Source organism: Pteropus vampyrus, unplaced genomic scaffold (genome assembly GCF_000151845.1).
Source record: "Pteropus vampyrus isolate Shadow unplaced genomic scaffold, Pvam_2.0 Scaffold101, whole genome shotgun sequence".
NCBI lineage: Eukaryota > Metazoa > Chordata > Mammalia > Chiroptera > Pteropodidae > Pteropus > Pteropus vampyrus.
The window spans coordinates 6,742,763-6,762,592 of record NW_011888882.1 but is presented as its reverse complement, the minus strand read 5'-3'; the positions used below and the strand labels follow the sequence as shown (position 1 = coordinate 6,762,592).

Sequence of the window (19,830 nt, the reverse complement as noted above, 5' to 3'; positions counted from 1 at the left end):
ATTTACTGTCCCTTGATCCCTAAAACACAATCTATGGGGGCTTTAGTGTTAGACCATTCCAGAAAACTTTACGCATTAGTGGACATGCCAAATTGCACCAGGGAGATGCCATACATTCTGTAAGATAATGAATGGTTCCACATGGCCTTGATTTTTTTTTAAGTACTACATCAATGTTTTGAAAGTAATTGGTATTTAAGATTTGAATTACTAAGCATTTAAAATAGATTTTCTAACAAGTGGACATGAACACATGCTTTTACTTCACAAGTTTTCCTAAGATGAGAAATGGAGTAGATGGACCACTTACAAAGCCCAGTGCCATCTGCTGCAGGCCAATCAGCTGGCAGCATTTCATTAATTCTGCCTTCCTGTCTTCCTTTCCCTGAGAAGTGATATGTCAAATCTTACAGTAGGATTTTCAAAATATTGCCACAAACTCAATTCTTACTGCTGGCTTTCAAAAGAAGAGTTGAGAACTTCCTTCCTTCAATTGGCAAACAATACCTATAAGGTGTTCGACCTGGCTCCTATATCTTCAAGTACCTAAAATCTAGTTGGGAAGAAAAAATTAAAAGTAAGAAGTACTTTGATTTCAAACCTACTTGGCTGATTTTTATAGACTCTTGTTCCTTGCTTATATTCTCAAGATTCTTTTGTTTCTTAAAATATTTTAAGCACAGTTATAGTCTGTTTATTCCAATACCCCAAATCTTTTTGTGTCTGACCTTACTTTTCCCCCAGGTCTATTGAGAAGTAATTGGCATCACTGTAAAGTTTAAGGCATATAGCATGAAGATTTGATTTACACATATAAAATTATTACTACAGTATCTTCAGCTACCATCTATCTTCTCATATAGATACAATAAAAAGAAGGAAAAAAAGAAAAAAAGGAAAAAAATTTGTTTTGTGATGAGAACTCTTAGGATTTACTCTCTTAACTTTTCTATATATGATGTAGTTGACCTTACTTTTTGTTTGAATCTGCTCTTCCTTATGAACCAACCTACCTTCCTCCCTTCCTTCCTTCCTTCCTTCCTTCCTTCCTTCCTTCCTTCCTTCCTTCCTTCCTTCCTTTCCTTCTCCTTCCTTTCCTTTTCCGTGTGTGTGTGTATGTTTGTGTGCACGTGTGTTTTCTATTGTGAATTTCTGTTCCTGAACCTTTATCTGTGGGTATCCTTTGGGACCTAGGTTTAGGATATTCCTCCAGCGAGAATTTTCATTTGCTAATGCCAGTTGTTTGGAGTACTTCAAAATTGGGCTCATTAATTTTTTTTTTAATTTCATGGTATCATGAATTTGGGTCACAATCTTACATGCAGACCACACCATAGTTATGAACTTACAAGGAAGATTTATGTATCTTTTTTTATTCCTCCATCCAGCTCCAGGATAGAGACAGGCACATTTTAGGGAGAGTCCTCTTTTGCATAGCAGTTTCACATTCATTTTTATTTTGGCTCTTTGGAGTCCCAGTTTTATAGGAGAGGTTCTTTTTTTTACACATAGAAATGTTTTATTTTGTTTTAAATTGTTTTTTTCCCAGCTTTATTGAGATATAATTGACATGTAACCGTGTAAGTTTAAAGTGTACAATGTGATAATTCGATATACATATATATTGTGAAATGATTACCACATCCATCAGATCACATAGTAACCTTTTTTTTATATATGTGTGGTGAGAACATTTACGATCTACTCTCTTAATAACTTTCAAATATACAATACAGTGTTGTTAACTATACATCAGCTCTGTACATTAGTTCCCCAGGACTTACTCTTCTTCTAAATGGATGTTTGTACCCTTTGACCTCCATCTCCCCATTTCCCCTGCCCCAGCCCCTGGCAGCCACTAGTCTACCCTCTGCTTCTCTGAATTGGGCTTTTTTAGATTCCAATTATATAAGTGAGATCAAAGTGTTCGTCTTTCTCTGTCTGACTTATTTCACTTAGCATAATGTTTTCAAGTTTCTTCCATGTTGCAAATAGCAGAATTTCCTTCTGTTTATGGCTGAGTAATATTCCATTGCATATATACCACATTTTCTTTATCCACTCATTCCTCAGTGGATACTTAGATTGTTTCTGTGTCTTGGCTATTGTGAACAATGCTGCAGTGAACATAGAAGTGCAGACATCTTTTTGAGAGAGTTGTTTTATTTCTTTTGGATCTATATCCAGAAGTGAGATTTCTGGGTCATTTGGTAGTTCTATGTTTAATGTTTTGAGGAATCTCCATACTGTTTCTCATAGTGGCTGTACCAGTGTTCATTGAGAGAGGTTCTTATTATGCTCATGATCTTAGACAGGCCTGAGACTTTATCTTTTGTCAGCCCCTGCAGAACTGTTGAAGTGGAAGCTCAAGGACACTGTAGCTTGATAGATTTTCTAGGAGGTTGCTCACTTCCCAGGGATCCCACCTTAACTTTGTTTTTGTTCTTCATGGTTTTCTTACTTTCTTGCCAGCAACATGATTCACTTTTAAAAAAATAGTACATAAATCTTATCCAGTTTTACTTTTCATCAAGAGGTTTGTTCTGGGTATCTACTCCACTACATTAAATGGAAGTACTTTAAAAACAAGGTTAGATAATGTATAACCAATTGCTAAGCAGAGTTGAGTTACAGCTTCTCAAGTGCTTCTGTTCCATTCACTTTCTGTTCAGAACAAATCTTCATCCTCAGAACACCATACAATGGCTGAGTGGAGTAGGGGCAATGATGTGCTGGCCCTACTGACTCTTAGGGGGGGAAAAAAAAAAGACTTGATTGTTCGTATTTATCAATTTCTGTGGGGTAAATACTCTCACAATGGTCCATATCAAGCTACCAATGTGATTTACTGAACAAAATGCTGGAAAGAGATGTGCACAGTTACTTTTCGTGAACCTGAAAGAGCCAACTCTAGCATGCCACTGTAAAGGTAGGAAACACCAGTTCGGGTGGCTAAATCAAATGCCTAGAGATCGGTCAGGATACATAAATGAGGGAAGAGGGCCTGAGGAAAAGGAGGTGAACTGGAGAGCACATAGCAGCTGATCGTTGCCATACAGTTATGATGCCAGTGTTACCATATCTTCTAATTTTTCAAGAAGAGTTAGAAATCTGGTTTTTAGATGAAATCTCCTTTTCAAATCTTGGCAAAAGACTCGAAAACTTTAAAAGCTTTAGAGAGAGAGCCAAAAAAACAACCTGATGGGGAGGATTTGGCCAACCACCAGCTTTGGATTGGTTGAATTAGTGCTTGGGGTGATGTGTGCTTGTGTGGTTCCAGCTCCATTTCTCTAGGCCAAATGGCCCACATAAAGAAATGCTATTGAAGAGACAGTGCAAGGTTGGGGGAAGAGCACAAGCCATGGATTCAGACAGCTGTCATTTCAAATCCTGGGTCTGCCCATTCACTGTGTGACTTGGGGAAAAGTCCCGTAAAATCAAAAGAATGGTTCCTGCTGGGTTAGGTTGTTTTATAGATAAAGTGAGATGTTATATGTATGGGATATGCTTCTTTGTGTGTAGTTTTGTTGTTGTTGTTGTTGTTGTTGTTGTTGTTGTTATTGTTTTTATGGCTCTATCATCATTCTTAAGCAGAAGTCAGTCATAGCTGAGCGCAAACACTGGAGAGTACAGAAGAGAGAGCTTTAGCTCACTGTTCTCAATCTTCACTTCATTAGATTTATCTGGAAAACATTTAAAAGAATGTTGATGCCAAACTCTACCCCTAAAGATTCTAATTCAGTTGATCTAAGATGGAGCCTGGGCATCACTATTTTAAAAAGTACCTCCCCTAGTATTCTAATTCTAAATGTTTTCAATTCATAATATCACTTAACCCAATCCTTTCAACAATCCTAGAAGGTATTATTCTCATTTTATGAATGAGGAACTGAAGCTCAATGGTTAAATAACAGCTCAAGGTCACACAGCTGGTAAGGAGATCAGACTTAACCTGAGAGCCTGAATTCTTAACCTCCATGCCGTTTAGCACTGCTGTATTTTGGATGAAAAAAAGGGTTCTATGGAAAGTAATCTCACATGGTGATCTAATTATAAATTCCTAACCGAGCAGGTCATTGTGTATAGTCACACCCCAGGCATATAACTTCTTTAGTAGAAGGTTTATTTTTGCCTTAAGCAAGCCCTGTCCATTGTTTCTGTGCATCTAGGTTAACACACCTTTGAAATTAACCGTAACCCCCCCTCAGGAGGGTACATAATCTTGTAACTATCCTGTAATTCAATCCCCGCCTTGCTTTCTCGCACCTCCAGGTAATTTTCCTTACATTCCCTTCTTAATTTCAAATGCATAAAAGAAACTGAAAAAACTCTTACTCTCCAGAGCATTTGAGATCCTGCTCCCCGGTGTATGTCATCAATTTGGCTCAAATAAACTCATAAAAATTCTCTACAAGTTTAGGTGTTCTCACAACAGTACCTACTTCATAAGGTCTTCTTGAGACTTAAACACTGCAAATAAAGTGCTTAGTTCAGGGACAAATAAAGTTAGATATCATCATTTCATAAAACTAAAATAGATTCTTTCCCAATTTCTCGTTTATGAGATTTCCTCTCAGGTAAGTCTCCAAATTCTTTTGGATCCCCCACTTTTTCTCGCTATAAACACACATAGTTGCCCTCCAAATGAACCATAGGATCGGCACTGTAATGACATGGGGGAAGCTGAAGAGGTTTAGAATAGGCTTCCCCAAGCTACTTTGGTATGTGAATTATTTTGAGCTGAAGGCAACAGAGACCCTAAAAGCTTATGAGAAACTTTTGCCCCTTCTTTAACTACCTAGAAAAATTTAAATAGAGGGCTTTGCCTATAATGGGAATTATTACCAGAGATAAACTTTTATGACCTTTCTATAGGGTAGGGCAAACTTTTAGTTACTGAATATCTGCTCTTCTTATTGTCCTGTGAATGACCTTCCCTCCCTCTGAAGCCCCGGGTGACTTATCTCATCCTTTAGCTCAGGCTACCATATAAACTTCATTTTCTCTTTCTGTCTCTGAATTTCTCATGGATGTGGGGTTCCCATACATATGTATGTAATTAAATTTGGTTATTTTCTCTTGTTAATCAGTCTCATATAGATTTCATTATTAGACCAGTTGAGAGAACCTAGAAGGGTAGAGAAAAATTTCTTCCTCTCCCACAAGGCTCTGCCAGGGTATGTCACACCTGAAGGTGGCAAAGAGGAAGAGAGAAGACAGGAACCCCAGAAACTCTCAGAGAGGGTGGTGTCTAGAATGATGCCCTGAAAGACAAACCAAAGCTCAAGCTCTTTGGTATATAGTGTTCGGTAAATGTTTTCCACATAAGTAGTTTGCTGAGGAGTGGGGAGTCAGCGGAAGGGACTAATGAGGGTGTCAGACAAAGGAAGGGGAACAGCTACAGACCTGAATATTAGGGATCCTTTCTTTACAGCTGAGTCACATATTTGTTTGGAGGCTTATATTGTATTTGTGTTTCCTGTCTTCATTGTTGAGACAGATGTAGAAGCAGCCAACCCAAGAGGAAAATGAGCACTTTGCTGACAGGCATCTTGCTCAGTCCCTAGCTAGTATGCTCTGGGATCACAGGGAGTATCACCTTGATACAAGAAGGACTGGGCGGGAACACGATTGCTGAATGGTGGCCCCCTCAGAGGCAGAGCCCTGGCATCTACCCTTAGAATTGCATGTTTGAAATGGTGAATCTACTCTGCTCGTTCAGGTGAAATATTTTTTGTTCCTCTAGTGGCTGAATTTACAAATGGAGTGGACAATTACCACCTTAAATCATTTGTAGAAATAAATGGGGTATAACAAGAAGTGGGGAAAGTTTTGACCAAAAATTCTACCTCAAAGGTCATGATGGCATTACTTCTTGATCAACAACCACAAACTCACTTGACTTTCCTGTATTAAAGAGTTAAGAAAAAAGGTGGGGGGCAGAAATGGAAAAAGACCAAGGCGGCTTTAAAGGTCAAAGCAATTTCAAGGTTAAAGAACACTCACTGAGATTCAACCTCTGAGTTTTCAAAAGTTTGCCATAGGGACAAATTACAAGGGTAAATTCTTTGAGTAAGATGCACATTTACCAAGGTGAATGTTTATAGTCACTGCCATTTGAAGTTTTGATCCTCAATTCATTTGAAACTTACCCAAATACTACATGTATGACCTCTTGTATTTGTCTTGCACTGTTTTTAAACTCCAGAAATACTGAACTTTTAAAAACGGTATCATATTCTCAACTAAATCTGTCAGCTCCTTGAAAAAAATGGATGTTCCATGTCCCCGCCCTCCATTTTTCACCAAGAGGGTCACAATGAGCTCAGTTAATCTACTGAATCTTTAGCTCTTCTATTTTTCTTGGAATGCCCTTGGGATATACATTCTGAAAATGCACTCAACATGGTTTTAGTGAAACTCTAATGGCTAAGAGCCCAGCCAGTGTAAACACATTCTTTCTACGTCTTCACTTTAATGACGAGATTGCTTAGATTTAGAGAAGAAAAAGGGTGGATTTCTTTTACAGCGTGTACCTTTGGATTTTATGCGATATTACGGTGCAAAGCCCTGGTGATCTGGCCTTCAGATTATTTGTGCAAAGCTGAACACCAGACTCCAGGGAATATGCTCTAGCCCCGCACCCCGCCCCCCACCCCCCACCATCCCCGCCACCATGGCCACTTGAAGTCGAGAATTGTCTTGTAAATCAAGGTCCGCCCTGCCAAGCTATAAACCAAATACAAAACCAGGGCTTCTCAGCGGACAGACCCACTATGAGAGGAGAGGAGCCACACGCAGAGGAGCAACCCCAGGAAGCAGTCAGAGGCCTCTTTCCAGAGTTCCTCTTCCAAAGACAACCCGATGTAGCAGAAGTGCGTTTGTACTTGGACAGAGCTGTAAGCCCAAGGAGACTTGCACACATGGACTGGGGGACATTTGCAACACGGGCACAAACCATGCAAGGTAATGAGAGTCCACCTCGCAGCCAGGGTGTTGTGTGCCAGTATGTGAACGTGTGAAATCTGGCCTGGCACGGCCTCTAGGTCTAAGAGAAGCAGGTGGCTTTGTCCCCGGAATGTGAATGAGGGAGCCGAGCCCGGGCTTACGAAGGCAGTGTTCCGTGGCGGGAACACCTCGTCTACGTTGAGGCTTGGGCAGAGCGCGAAACTCGTAGTGAGGCTTCCGGGTCTGAGCCCCCGACTGCATTGGAAGCCCGCAGTGGGGACAGTCTCGCTGTCCCGGGAACAGCGCCCCGGGAAGCCGTTGAGCGGGCCCCGCCGCGTCCCCCAGCCAGCGCAGGCGGCCCCACGCGCCCGCCACTCTGCTGTGCAGCCAGCACTACATTCCATTTAAAAATAACACCCACGTGCGCTGGTAAACAAGCGCGCGCGGTTGTCGGTGGCGCGCGCCCAGAGCGAGCCTGTGGGGCGCGCGCTCCCGCCCTCCTCCCGCACGTGTGTGCCGGCCCCGCCCGCACCACCCCTGCGCGTCTCAGGCTCCTCCCCCTCGGCGGGCCGCGCACCGCCCCCGGGCCCAGAGCTCCGCGGCTCCAGGGCCCTAACGCCCCTTCATTGCCTGGCGCGCCCCGCAGAGTGCTCTCCAACTTTCCTACCCCAACGCTACCTCATCGCAGCGGGACCCATCGCCCCAGGTCTGCTCCTTCCCTCCCCTCCCCTGTCTTCTCACGTCCCCTTCCCATTTACTCTTCCTCTGTTGGCGCGCAAAGGATTGGCTTCTGCTTTCTCCTCTCCTCCCTCCCCTCCTTAGAATTTTACTCGATTGTTTATTATTTGCTGGGGGCGGAGGCGGGGGGCGGAGAGGGGTGTCTTGAGCCTGGAGACTCGTGGCCGCGGCCAGTCAGCGTGCCGCATGGCTTGACGAGTGAGCAGCGCAGCGAATGGCGACGGGGCGCCGAGCTCCCGGGTCACGCGCGTTTGGATACAATGACATCATCTGTTTGTACGCGTCGAACTAGCTTGGTGCAGGGGCGGAGCCGTGCGTCACTTGAGTGACGGGCCTTGCTCAAAGCCCGGAGCCTGGAATCCGCCGGGTGGGCGGACTTATGCCTACGCTGGGTTGGACCTTTTTGTGTATCGGGGTGTTGCTGAGCCCGCTCTAGACTCAAAGATACTTCCAGTGACTTGGAAGGATTTAAGAAATAAGATACTGATAAACAAAAGTGGATAGAGTTTTGGTGTGCATGTCGCATGTAGGGTATTCTTAGTGCACAAATGAATGACTTGGGCACTGATCATTGGATAAAAGCTTGTAAAGATTTTTTTCTAAACCTAAAGGAGTATCATTCTTTAAAAAGTCAAAAATGCGCAATTAGACGTTTGCTGTCATTTACAAATTAGAGTAAAATTATTTCCCATTCACAGTTGTTCAAAATCTGCTCTTGGGTTTAAGAATGGAATAATTTGCTTTTTCCAGAGTTAGTTACACTTCTCCCCTCGTCTGCCATCAAATCCCTGAAAAGTGAAACACGATTGCGGTCGAGTGTCCTGGGTAAGAGTGTAAACCGCTTGGTGCCTGATCAAATCTGAGGGCATCAGGTTATCGAAGTCCTGAAGGCACCAACATCTTGGCTTGTCAGTATTTCCACGCCGAGGCAACCCTTGCTATCTACGGTCAGCATTTTATCTCAGGTGTTACTTGGTGTCCAGTTCTAATGGGGAACCGGACACCAGGGCGGGCCCAGAGCCTGGCGGACACACGCGCTTGCCGGGGACCCCGGGTGCTACGAGACTATGCTCATGGACAGTTTGAGACTCTGCGCTCCCTCTCCTTCTCTTTGGCCAGTGCCGCGCTTTGTCGTGGTTGAGGCTCTTGGGAGGGAGGAGGAGAAGGGGAGGGACCGCTGCCGGAGCCCGCCGAGTCCCGGCCGGCGGCGCGCTCCCCGACACCCACGCCTGCAGCCCCGCGGAGCCGAGCCGCGCAGGCGCGCGCGCGCGCGAGTGCACGCAAACACATGCACACACACGGACACCAGCACACCCGGGCCCTCTGCCCAGCCCTCCCCCTGGGCGGGGACCCGCCCGCCGTCAGCTTAGGTTGAGGCACCCTGCGTGTGTCTATAACTTTGTGCTGCTGCCGCGGCCGCCCTGCTCGTGGAAGGGAGGAGGAGGAATGTGGAAGGCGGCAGCACGCAGGCTGACAGGCGGTTCTTCTGGAGGGCTGCGGCGGTGGCCGGAGCGCCTCTCTTTCGCTGAGGTTGCGCGCCCCCTCCTCGCCGTGCCCCGGGCCCGCGCGGGATTGTGCGTCCTCCCCCCTCGTCCCTGAAGGGAAGGAACCGAGGTAGGCGCCAGAGCTGTGCAGCGGGGCGGTCGCCTTCCCGGTGACTCCGGATCTGCTTCCGAGCTGGGCCAGGCGCTTCCCTTTTTCCTCCCCGTGACTCGGTGTGCGCGTCCTTCTTCTCTCCCGCTAGTGTTTTTAAAGGACTTGAGTGAAGGGGGGAAAACTGTCAAGATGGCAGCAGCGGGAGCAAGGAGGTGATGAACGTGCTAGTCCGGGTTTTCTGGCGGCCCGGGAGACTTGGTGATTCCCGACCTGTTGGAAGATTTATGTTCCTACTTGTCCCCTCCCCTTGTCCTTTACTGGGAAGGGGGTGGAGGGCACAACGTCTGTGAGAAAATAAACCGCACAAAATCCCAAAGTGGCCGTTCTTGCGCGGCTCGACCGTTTGCGAACACCCGCGGAGCTGCCTGTCCCCCTTCCCGTCTTTTCTTTTTTCTGGAAGTGACAAGGGCTCGTCTGCACTCGGACCCACGTCCGCCCTCCCGGCCCGCGGGCGAAGAGGGGAGAAAGGAGCTGCCAGTTCGGTCTCTTCCGCTGGGAGTGGGGTAGCAGGGGAGCGCGGAGGCGGCAGGGCCAGGGACCCGTAGAAGAGCCGAAGGCGCCACAGACTTTGGTGGCGACGCCGCGGGAAGCACTTGAGCGGGCCCGAGCGAAACATAAACAAACGCACGCCCGCCCCGTCTCGGGCTCAGACCTCGGCTGGGCTGCGCCAGCTCCGGCCGCTGCCCGCTTTAAAGGCGCGGCTCGCGCCCCTCCCCCTTCGCCCCCGCCCCTCCCCCCTCGTCCCCGCCCAGCCACCTAGCCCAGGAGAGACCTGCAGATCTGGCGGCGGCGGCGGCGGCTGGGGGAGGGGGCTGCCCCGTGCGAGCCCGTCGATTCGCCCGCGTCTCCCCAGCGGCCTGACCAGGGGGCGGTGTCTGCTGCGCCAGGTTCGCGGGGCGCACGTCTCCAGGTCTGCCTGATCCTGGGAGGCGGGCAGGCGGGCGCGGTGCGGTCGGGAAGCGGCGGCGGCGGGTGAGGACTCACCGAGGTCTCGGCTCCCGCCCGGGATAACCAACTCCCCTTCTTTCTCCTCTCGTGCTTCTCCAGGCGGCGGCTCTAGCGGCGGCGGCGCCCGGGAGCCCGAGCCTTCGCGGCGTCCCTGTCCCTCCCCCGCCGCACCCCGCCCCGGCCGAGAGGAGAGCGCGAGAGCCCGAGCCGCGGGCGGGCGGCGAAGATGGCAGAGGCGCCGGCGTCCCCGGCCCCGCTCTCTCCACTGGAAGTGGAGCTGGACCCGGAGTTTGAGCCCCAGAGCCGGCCGCGCTCCTGTACGTGGCCCCTGCAGAGGCCGGAGCTCCAGGGGAGCCCGGCCAAGCCCTCGGGAGAGGCGGCCGCTGACTCCATGATCCCCGAGGAGGAGGACGATGAAGACGACGAGGACAGCAGCAGTCGGGCCGGCTCGGCCATGGCGATCGGCGGCGGCGGGTGCGGCACGCTGGGCGCTGGGCTGCTGCTCGAGGACTCGGCCCGGCTACTGGCTCCCGGAGGGCAGGACCCCGGGTCCGGGCCAGCCCCCGCCGCGGGCGCGCCGAGCGGGGCGACGCAGACGCCGCTGCAGCCTCAGCAGCCACTGCCACCGCCGCAGCCGGGGGCGGCTGGGGGCTCGGGGCAGCCGCGGAAATGCTCGTCGCGGCGGAACGCCTGGGGGAACCTGTCCTACGCAGACCTGATCACTCGCGCCATCGAGAGCTCCCCGGACAAACGGCTCACTCTGTCCCAGATCTACGAGTGGATGGTGCGCTGCGTGCCCTATTTCAAGGATAAGGGCGACAGCAACAGCTCTGCCGGCTGGAAGGTGCGTACCCACCTCGGGCGGGCGGCGGGACCCGCCGGGCCTCCTGCGCAGTACGAGGCGCGCCTTCGATTCGTTGGAGCGCTCCTGCAGGCACCGGGGAGAGGGGTTGGCAGAGAGCCTCTCCTGTGAGGCTTTGGGGATTCTGCGTTACCTCCAGAGGAGAGGAACCTGGGGATGGCCGCGGAGGGGGCCCGGGGGAAGGAGGCTTCCTGGGAATTTTCGGGTATGGCCAGGTGTAGAGAAGGGGCAAGGGACTCCGGTGAGGGAAGATCAGACGGAACTGAGTGCTTTTGCCGGATTCCCGAGACAGCGCGGAGGAGGTAGGTCTGGGGCCAACTTTGGAGTAGAATTCAACATAGTGGAGGTGCGGTGAGGGCGCTGCAGGTGGAGCGAGCGGACGCGGGGGAGTGTTTTGGACTTGGTGCCGGGTGGAGGGGTTGGATTTGTGGTTTCTAGTAGGTTGGAGGAGCATGGTGCGTTGTCACTAGCTGGATGAGAACCCCTGGGTCCAAGTTTTGGGTTTGTGGTTGTTAACTCCCAAAGGCGTAAAGATCTCATTAGAAAAAGCAGTGGTTGCAAGCCTTCTCCGGGTCCTCTTTCTTGACATCTTTATTGTTCAGCAATGTCTCTTTAGTAAATCTGCCCCTAGTAGCCTCTGAGATGTTCTGGGACCTGGAACTAGCCAGTTCTGCCATCGAGAAACGATCTGGCCTCACCTGCTGCTCCCGCTGAGGCTGTACTCTAGCGTTGTTAGAGGTGGAGTCCAGGTGTGGAGGACTCAGGGCCCAGCGCTTTACCTAAGTCTCTGGGAGAGAGATTTGGTGGCAGGGCTGGGCCGTAATGGCTTCTACCAATAAGTGAACCTGAAGAGAGGCGCTCTACTGTTCCTTTTCAGCCTCTTGGGGCACTGGACACGTGGTAGGGAGAGAGGTGTGGAAAGGCCTATGATGTAATGACTTCCTGCAGTTGGGCATCCAAAGAGATTAGCCCCTGTGCCTCTGCTGATACCCAGCTGCTTTGCTCTTCCTGGCACCTTATTTTTCTAGCCTCTTATCCAAGTATATGAATGTGACAATACCAAGGCAAAAGAGAGTCCTGTACAATTGCAATTGCTTCTCTTTGCAATTAGCTTTTTTTTTTTTTAATGAGTAGCTGCTTCCTCCTTCTCTCCCTTCCTTTATTGTCTTTGGGGAGCCCTGTATCTTCCTGGGCTCCCGTAGGTGTAAGAAATAAGAAATTTGACCTTAGTGGAAAACTGAAGCACTAGAGAGGAAACTGTATGTGAAAAGCTAAAGAATTTAGTATATTGATTATTAATTTGCTTTAAAAAAACCCGGTAAAGTGCTGGTTTTTTTTTAATGGCCAGTATTGGAGAGGTCTTGTTTAGGTTTAAACCTTGTTTAGATTAAACAAACTTTAAAAGCAAAACGTCTGCTGTGATATTATTTCACAATTCTGTTTCATTTCCTTTAACAAGTGCTGACATTATGAATGTTATATTTGATTCGACTTTATTTCTTTGCAAAGGAATGCCAGTTATGTGATATGAGGGCTATTTACAAGAAAGGATGAGAGTTCCATTTTAAAGCAGTGCTAATGTGATGCCTTTTAAAACTGAGTTTCTAAGAGGATAGCAAGGGTTAATCTCAGTGTACAATGCTAGGAAGGGGTGAGTTTACAGGATCTAAGAGATAGATTTGGGGTTTTGGAATATTTTTCAGATTTCTCACACTTGAAATTTAATCCTGCATGTTTTAATTTGATGCAGAATATCTGTTAATTAAGTTAGCTAACTTTTAGTTAAAAAGTTAACATCGGAAGGGTTTTCACCTTTCTTATGATTTTTAAGGTTACAAGAGTAATTCCACAACTACCATTTCTTGCTATTGTGCTTATAGTTAAAAATAATAACAATTTAAAAGCATTTGACTTTTTAAGGAAAGATTTATGTGAGAAAGTGTTATTACCAGAAGAAGCCATGAATTGAGACTGGGAGAATGGAGAAAATTATATTTTCATGTAGTTTGCAGGATTTGCAGTAGAAATTTTGGGCCTACTTTGTGGTTTTATGTCCTAACCATTTCTTGGTCTCATAGTTTCTTTTTCCCTTTTCTGCTGTTTTAATCTCTCTTTAAAATCTTATGAAATAGTATAAATTGAAATTCTCAACCTTTAATATGTTTAAAATACAAGGACACATTTTATGATTATTTTTAATTTAAATTTTTACACCAGTTCCATTTGAGTATTATGCGACAACTAATCCTTGAAGACTGTAGGAATATAATCTAGAGTTTTTGTAAAATGACCTTTATCCAAAGATGCAACCATGCAGGAACTTCCAAATCTTTGATGATAGAAAAGGCCCTTTGAAACTGGAGCTGGTTTCATATTCCGATATGACTAATAGCCACCCTTTTTTATGCTTGTGGTTTAGTGGGACCAGAAGAAGGAAAAGGGAGAGGTCAGGAGCTAATTGTGACCCATGTCTATATGTCCAGGTTTCAGAAGTTGATTTCTATCACGATTAGTCATTTTGGAAGCATGCATGTGCATTTAAACCACACTACTTTCATTCTGAGTTATGTATTCATTTTTTAAAACTCTTAAAATTTCTAGAATTCAGATTAATGTCTCCTAGTCATGTGTGTACTATAGGCACAGTATGCAGGGTCTAGACTTTACTTTTGTGGATTTTTGGGCCATCGCATTTATGAGATCCTGTAACTAGGATTATTACCCTAAGATCATAGAATGAAAGAATTAGAATTGAGGCCTTGGAGATAAGAATCGAGACCAATGATTCAAACCCTTGATTGCATATTAGAATCATCAGGGAATCTTTAAAAAAATACTGATACCCAGAGAATCTGATTTAATTGTGCTGGTGTGTGGTGGGGGAGAGGTTTTAGTGTTTGGTGGTGGTTAGCGGGGAGAGATTTGAAGTCCTGCTGGTGATTTTAATGTACTGCTGGGATGAGGTTCACTGATCTAGTTCAGTGGCCTTATTTTATAGGTGAAGAACCTGGTTTTTCAAGTTAGTGACTTTTCTAAGATCACACAGCTAGTTACTACAGAAGTAATTAGTAGCCGCAATTCTTAGTCTTTGTTCTCACACTATTTTTCTCTTTGAATTGATTTTTTTTTTTTTTAAGGTCATTTACTAAGCATTGAGTAGTCTTACATAAGTAGAAGTTGCTTTCCTGAAAAGCATATTTGCCTCAGTCTAAAAAACGTCTTGGTTATTATTTTGAGCATCAAAAGATAGATGAATATTGATGTAGGCCGAGTGAGTGCATCATGTTTGTGTAGCAGTTCAGTGCCTATCAGTATGTGTATTTGGGGATTGTGAAGTGATAAAAGTGGCACAGAAGAGAGCATTTTAACAAAAGGAGGAAGTTCTTGGTTAACTTGGGTTTGTCAAATGTATGCTGTGCCAGGGAGAAAGGTGATAGATATCTTACAGGTTCCCTTACCTCAGGCATTAAAGTAGAAATGAATAATCAGATGTGGTTAAGAGGGAGAAAAGATTACATTTCCTTCAATTCATATTAAGTTTACTTACACTGTACCCATAACTAAACTGGTAAGTTCTCTCAGTTCCTCCTGTCCTGGGTAGACCTCAAAGACTCTAGATTCCCTTGTAAGCCCTATTTATCACTTATTTTCCTATACACTCCCACACACCTGCCTTTTCCATGGGTCAGGGCACAAAGATGTTAGGCAACCACGAGTTTCTGTGGTGGTTCCCACAATTTCACAAGTGTAAGATACTGTGCGAGGACTTCTGCTGCCACTTCAGAGAGTAGTTCAAGAGACCAAGTCTTCCTTCATATGAGAATATCCGCTCCTATGGCTTCTTCCCAAGGTAAAAAGATGAGAGCTGACCTGCCACACAATGCTTGTTTACGCCCTCACTGTTAAGAGTTTTTTAGATTAGTGCATCCAGTTCCTTTTCAACATACCGAATTAAGAAAATGTTATTTTAACTGCAACTTTTATGTTTAAAAACATATTTTTTAAATTTCAAAATGACAAAATCATAATATTGACACATCGTCTTGTAATTCTGACCTCAGTTACCTTTGGAGTACCACCAAAGGGCCGGTTTATGGTCGTGTGTGAAGAATCTGTCTTCTGCTTGGTCCATGTTGCTAAAATGCTGTTTTGTAATTTCCTTTGGCAGTACTGTCTTCGTCAGTGATTCTCAACTAATATACTTCCTCTTCCTACAGCAGCAGTATACTAGGGGGACTGTTTTTCCTCTTTTTCAAAGCTGTGTCATTGACCTACGAAGTGAAGAAATTGGCCCTTTTAAACTTTGATCTGTGAGCCCCATGTAGCAGAAAGATGCTTTAAAAAAGAAGCTAAGTGTTTTGATGTTTATCTCTTTAGAAAATGAAATGAAACTATGCAGACTTATTTTTAGGAGATTTTAGGAGGGTTTTATTTTAAGAGAATGACACTGAAGAAGAACATCTTGTAGTTAAACTTCTTAGTACTCTACTTGTGATTCTTATTTAAAATATGGAAGATATTTTTATTTGGAAGATTAATGAAGTGGCCTTGTCCCACTAAAAAGTCATTTACTTGCTTTGGACAAAGTTTAGCAGACTCTATCCATCCAAAGATCTTGATTAAAAATTGCGAAGATAAGACCCTTTTAGGCCTGTGTGTTCTGGTGAGGTATCTTACTTACCATTGCTGATGCATCAGATTCCAGATTCCCAGGGCTGAAGAGAATATGGAATTTATTTTATTTTCATTCTCACTCATCTTTCTTGTAGGGGAACGGACTTGATCCTATTCTTGACTCCTTGTTTTCCTCCTCACCTTTTCCTGTATCATAAGTTGAGGAGTCCGGAAGGGCCACTTTGGCTCTTTGCTGCTATAGAAGGAACTGGGGGTGACATACATACAAGTGGGTATCAGTGGACATTACAGCTGGGGTACCGAAAGTGAGTAAAAGATTGGGAAGAGAAAACCCTTTTTACTCATTTAAATCACATGCCATTTCATTCAACAGATATTTGTCAAAGGCATACTGTGTGCAGGATATTCTGACGGCCCCAGGGTTATGATAGCACAAGACAAATACGGTTCCAGTTCACAGGAGTTTGTGTTTTACTGGGAGAAGACAGAAAATAAACTTGCAAATCTGTGTTCTGTGAACTTGTCATTATTGTCCATTCTCTTTGCCTTTTTCAGATGTGTGTACTTCTGCTTTCCTTTGTGTTTCAGGTCTGCAGAGAAGTTATCAGCAAATGGCAGAGTTGGTGTTGAGCTCTGGCTTGGAGCTGGCTTTTAATTCTCTGCGAATTATTTCCAGCTTGCTTTGGAGATGCAGGGCCACTGTAACATGGCTCCTATAATTCGGATCTGTTTGGGAAAAGCTGGGGCTTTCCCATATCCACCCAGATTAGGGAAATCCTCCCACTTGGGGCCCTAGACTCATCTGGGATCCCAGTTCTGTCTCATGGGGCCTGCTGTAGGATTGGCCTTCTTTTGGAGTGAATGTGGAGCCTTGATACAGACAGCTCATCTGCATTACTTTTGCCTCAAATTTAGAACTAAAAGAAATGTTGGAGATCATCTAACTATTTTACAGGTGAGGAAACAGTCCAGGATCATGTGGGTGACTGGCTCCGGGACCCACAGCTAGCAGCGGTGGAGTTCAGAGTGTGTCCTTATGAGCCCAGAGCACCACCGTTCTGTAATATCTGCTGCTAACCATTGTGGTTTCACAGCTGTTCGCGTTAGTGCCTCCATTTCTGCAAACTCTTACTTCATTTGCTCGCCTTTTGCTCCCCTCCCCCGTCCTCTAGGCTGCCTCACACTGGAGTAGCTGTGTTTCTCTTTTTGCATTCCCCATCAGCACTCTCAGCTCATCTTGCTGAAAAAGCCTGCTCTATTCACAACACCTTACCCAGCATACCCCCTGACTCCTGCCCACTTCTTTTGTCATTTTTTTGTGACTCTTGTATATTCTCAGGTACAGTGTAAGAGCCTTGAGAGAAGGGAATGAATGTTTACCAGATAAATAAGAATTTCTGATTCTTGGAGCTGCTTTTGGGGTCAGTACGTCCTCACCCCGCGGGGATAGCCGTGTTCTGGGACTTGACACTGAAAGAGGGTAGGGGGTGTTGTGACTCAAGAGTGAGGTAATGTCATGTGTAGAGTCGTGGATACTTGTTGCTATGAAGGTGAACCAAGTTTTGGACCTCCTAGTGTTGATGTCGATATGATATAGTGTAATTATGATACAATATTCTGTTGTCTAAGGCATTTTCTCAGTTTCTCATTTCCTAGTGTAGAAGTCCCTGAAAACTTCATCAGCGCCAGTTGCTACCCATCACAGAAACTGAGGGAAATCTGATCTTGGAATGACCTTTCGTTAAGAGAAAGTTAAATCAAGCCTGCCCTCTGTGTGTGCCCCACTTTATGCTGTGTCAATAAGTACCATCCAGAAGGAGTCACCATGGACTTGTTCAGCCTAAAATTTACTAGCCCACTTTTTACAGGAGCAAAGCTGTTGTGTAAAACTAAGTTGTCCATAATGTTCTGCATTTTGGGGTGTAAGTCTCAGATATACTTGAAGTTGTCTGTCCATGGATTGGAAAATAGAAGTCACACATGAAGGAAGAAAAGAAAGCAAGCAGTCTTTGAGATGGATTTTTTCAAGGAGCCAGTCTGTGGCTCTTCTGAGATAGTTTTCTGAATAGGTGGGTGGGCTGGTGATTATGATAGAAGACTCCAATTCTGATTGCATCACAGCTGCAGACAGACTCAGTATCTTCAACCATTTTATTCTTGATCAAACACTGTCATTTCTCAATATCACAATTTCCCCAATTGGAAAAAAGTACAGTAGCAGGTACTATAGAATATCGTGAAGTATTCCTCCTTCCTGGTAAAATGCAAATGTATGATTGGAGAATGTTTTAAGCTGGGCTTTTCTAGAGTGTATGTCTTTCACTTTTTCACTTGGACATTTTTTTGAGATTTTAATCTTCAGACTTTTTCTTTGCAGTGCAGCAGTTGCTATTATGAGATAACATTACAAAGAGAAATGGACCAACTTCTCTGATGGGCTGTGGTCCTTCCAGTAATTTTCTACTCTACTAATCACTTACGATGAGGAAGTCAGGTTATCCTTGTGGCTCACCTGCCCTGGCTATCCAAATGTACCCTAGTCCTGCAGCGGAGAAGTGAGCACAGAGCAAGAAAAGCTCTTGGTACACTTGTTAGGGGACAAGACCAACACAGGAAGTGACCCCTTCCCCAAATGAAATGCATTAGCTTTCCCTTGGAGTGAATCCATAAAAAAGCCAAGAGGGAGATGGCTTTGGCAATTTTCAGTATGTGTATTGTAATTCTTTATTTCTTTGAAGACCTTTGCGTGTGTGTGTGGGAGAATCCATATCGTATTTTTTCTTGTGTTTTAGATATCTAGAGAAATTAATAACTTGGCTCCTGAAGCCATTAAGAATTTATTTTAAATTCAGAGCCAGCAGAGGGAGTACACAAGACTTTAAGCTGATCTCAAGTATTTTTTCCCCACATAGCAAAAGTAATACCTGGATTAAAAACAAAAAAGATCTTTAATATATGATGCTTTTGTGTAGGCTTATGTCGTCATCAGAAAAGGATAACTTGCAGGAGGGGTGATTAAAAACCTAAAGTAATGTTTTAAAAAGAAACCTTGCTTTTCTAAGACCCATGTTCCACATCCCATCCCCACATAGTTAAATGAAAGCCTGTTTAACTGAAAAATGTCCTCCCCTGCCTTTCATCTTTTTGCTACTCCGCCTCTGATAATATATATGTGACCGTTCATCTATACCTCATACCAGACTTCAGAGTATTCATTCAGGTGTCTGGGTTAGTGGAATGTCTCGAGTTGTAGTGCTGTTTTGGTTGAGATTTTTGATGTTTTCCAAAACATCAGTTTTCCATGGGTTGAGAGAAAGGTAAAAGATGTATTGTTTCCAGCTCAGATTTAGTGTCCATGGATTCCCTGGAGATTATAACTTTGACATTTCTTATAGTTCTGTGATGCTGAGATTTGTCATGTCTCGCCACTTTGCCCCCTATTTTGGTTGCGGTAGTTTATTTTAATTTGGGAGTTGTAGTGGGTTGAAGAGTATCTCTCCACAATTCATGTCCCTTTGGAACCTCAGAATGAGACCTTATTTGGAAATAGGGTCTTTCCAGAGGTAATTAGCTAAATTAAGATGAGGTCATGTTGGCTTAGGGCGGGCCCTAAATCCAGTGACTGGTTTCCTTAAAAGAAGAAAGGAGGACACACTAGATGCAGAGAAGGCCTAGGGAAGACTGAGGCAACGATTGGAGTGATGTAGTTACAAGCCCAGGAGCACCAGGGATTGGTGGGAGCTACCAGGAAGAGGCAAGGAAGGGCCCTCCCCTAGAGCCTTCGGAGGGAACGTGGCTCTGCTGACACCTTTTAGACTTCTAGTCTCCAGCACTGTGAGAATCCTTTAAAAAAAAAAAAATTGTTTATTTAAATTAGTTTCAAGTATACAGTACATTGGTTAGAAATCTATATTGTTCATAGAATGATCTCCTTGATTGCTCCCTCCCTCCCCTGGCCTTCCACTTAGTCATCATATTAATGCTAACTGCATTTTTAAAATTATTATTATTTATGCCTATAGCACCCGGTCTTCCTAGGTGGT

At 45.3% G+C, this 19,830-nt stretch overlaps 1 protein-coding gene across 4 annotated transcripts in view; it reads left to right on the top strand.

Moving 5' to 3' along the window:
* The first annotated feature begins 7,549 nt into the window (after positions 1–7,549).
* Positions 7,550–19,830, top strand: part of FOXO3 (forkhead box O3) — a 111,200-nt gene continuing 98,919 nt past the window's right edge. The window contains exons 1-2 of one of the 4 annotated variants that reach the window (XM_011364854.2): positions 7,550–7,654; positions 10,390–11,134. In XM_011364854.2, the coding sequence (XP_011363156.1) occupies positions 10,517–11,134 (618 nt within the window). In that variant the 5' untranslated portion in view covers positions 7,550–7,654; positions 10,390–10,516. Of the gene's footprint in view, positions 7,655–9,061; positions 9,301–9,330; positions 11,135–19,830 lie in introns of those variants that run through there. The other 3 variants (XM_011364853.2, XM_011364855.2, XM_011364851.2) reach the window with 3 other exon arrangements.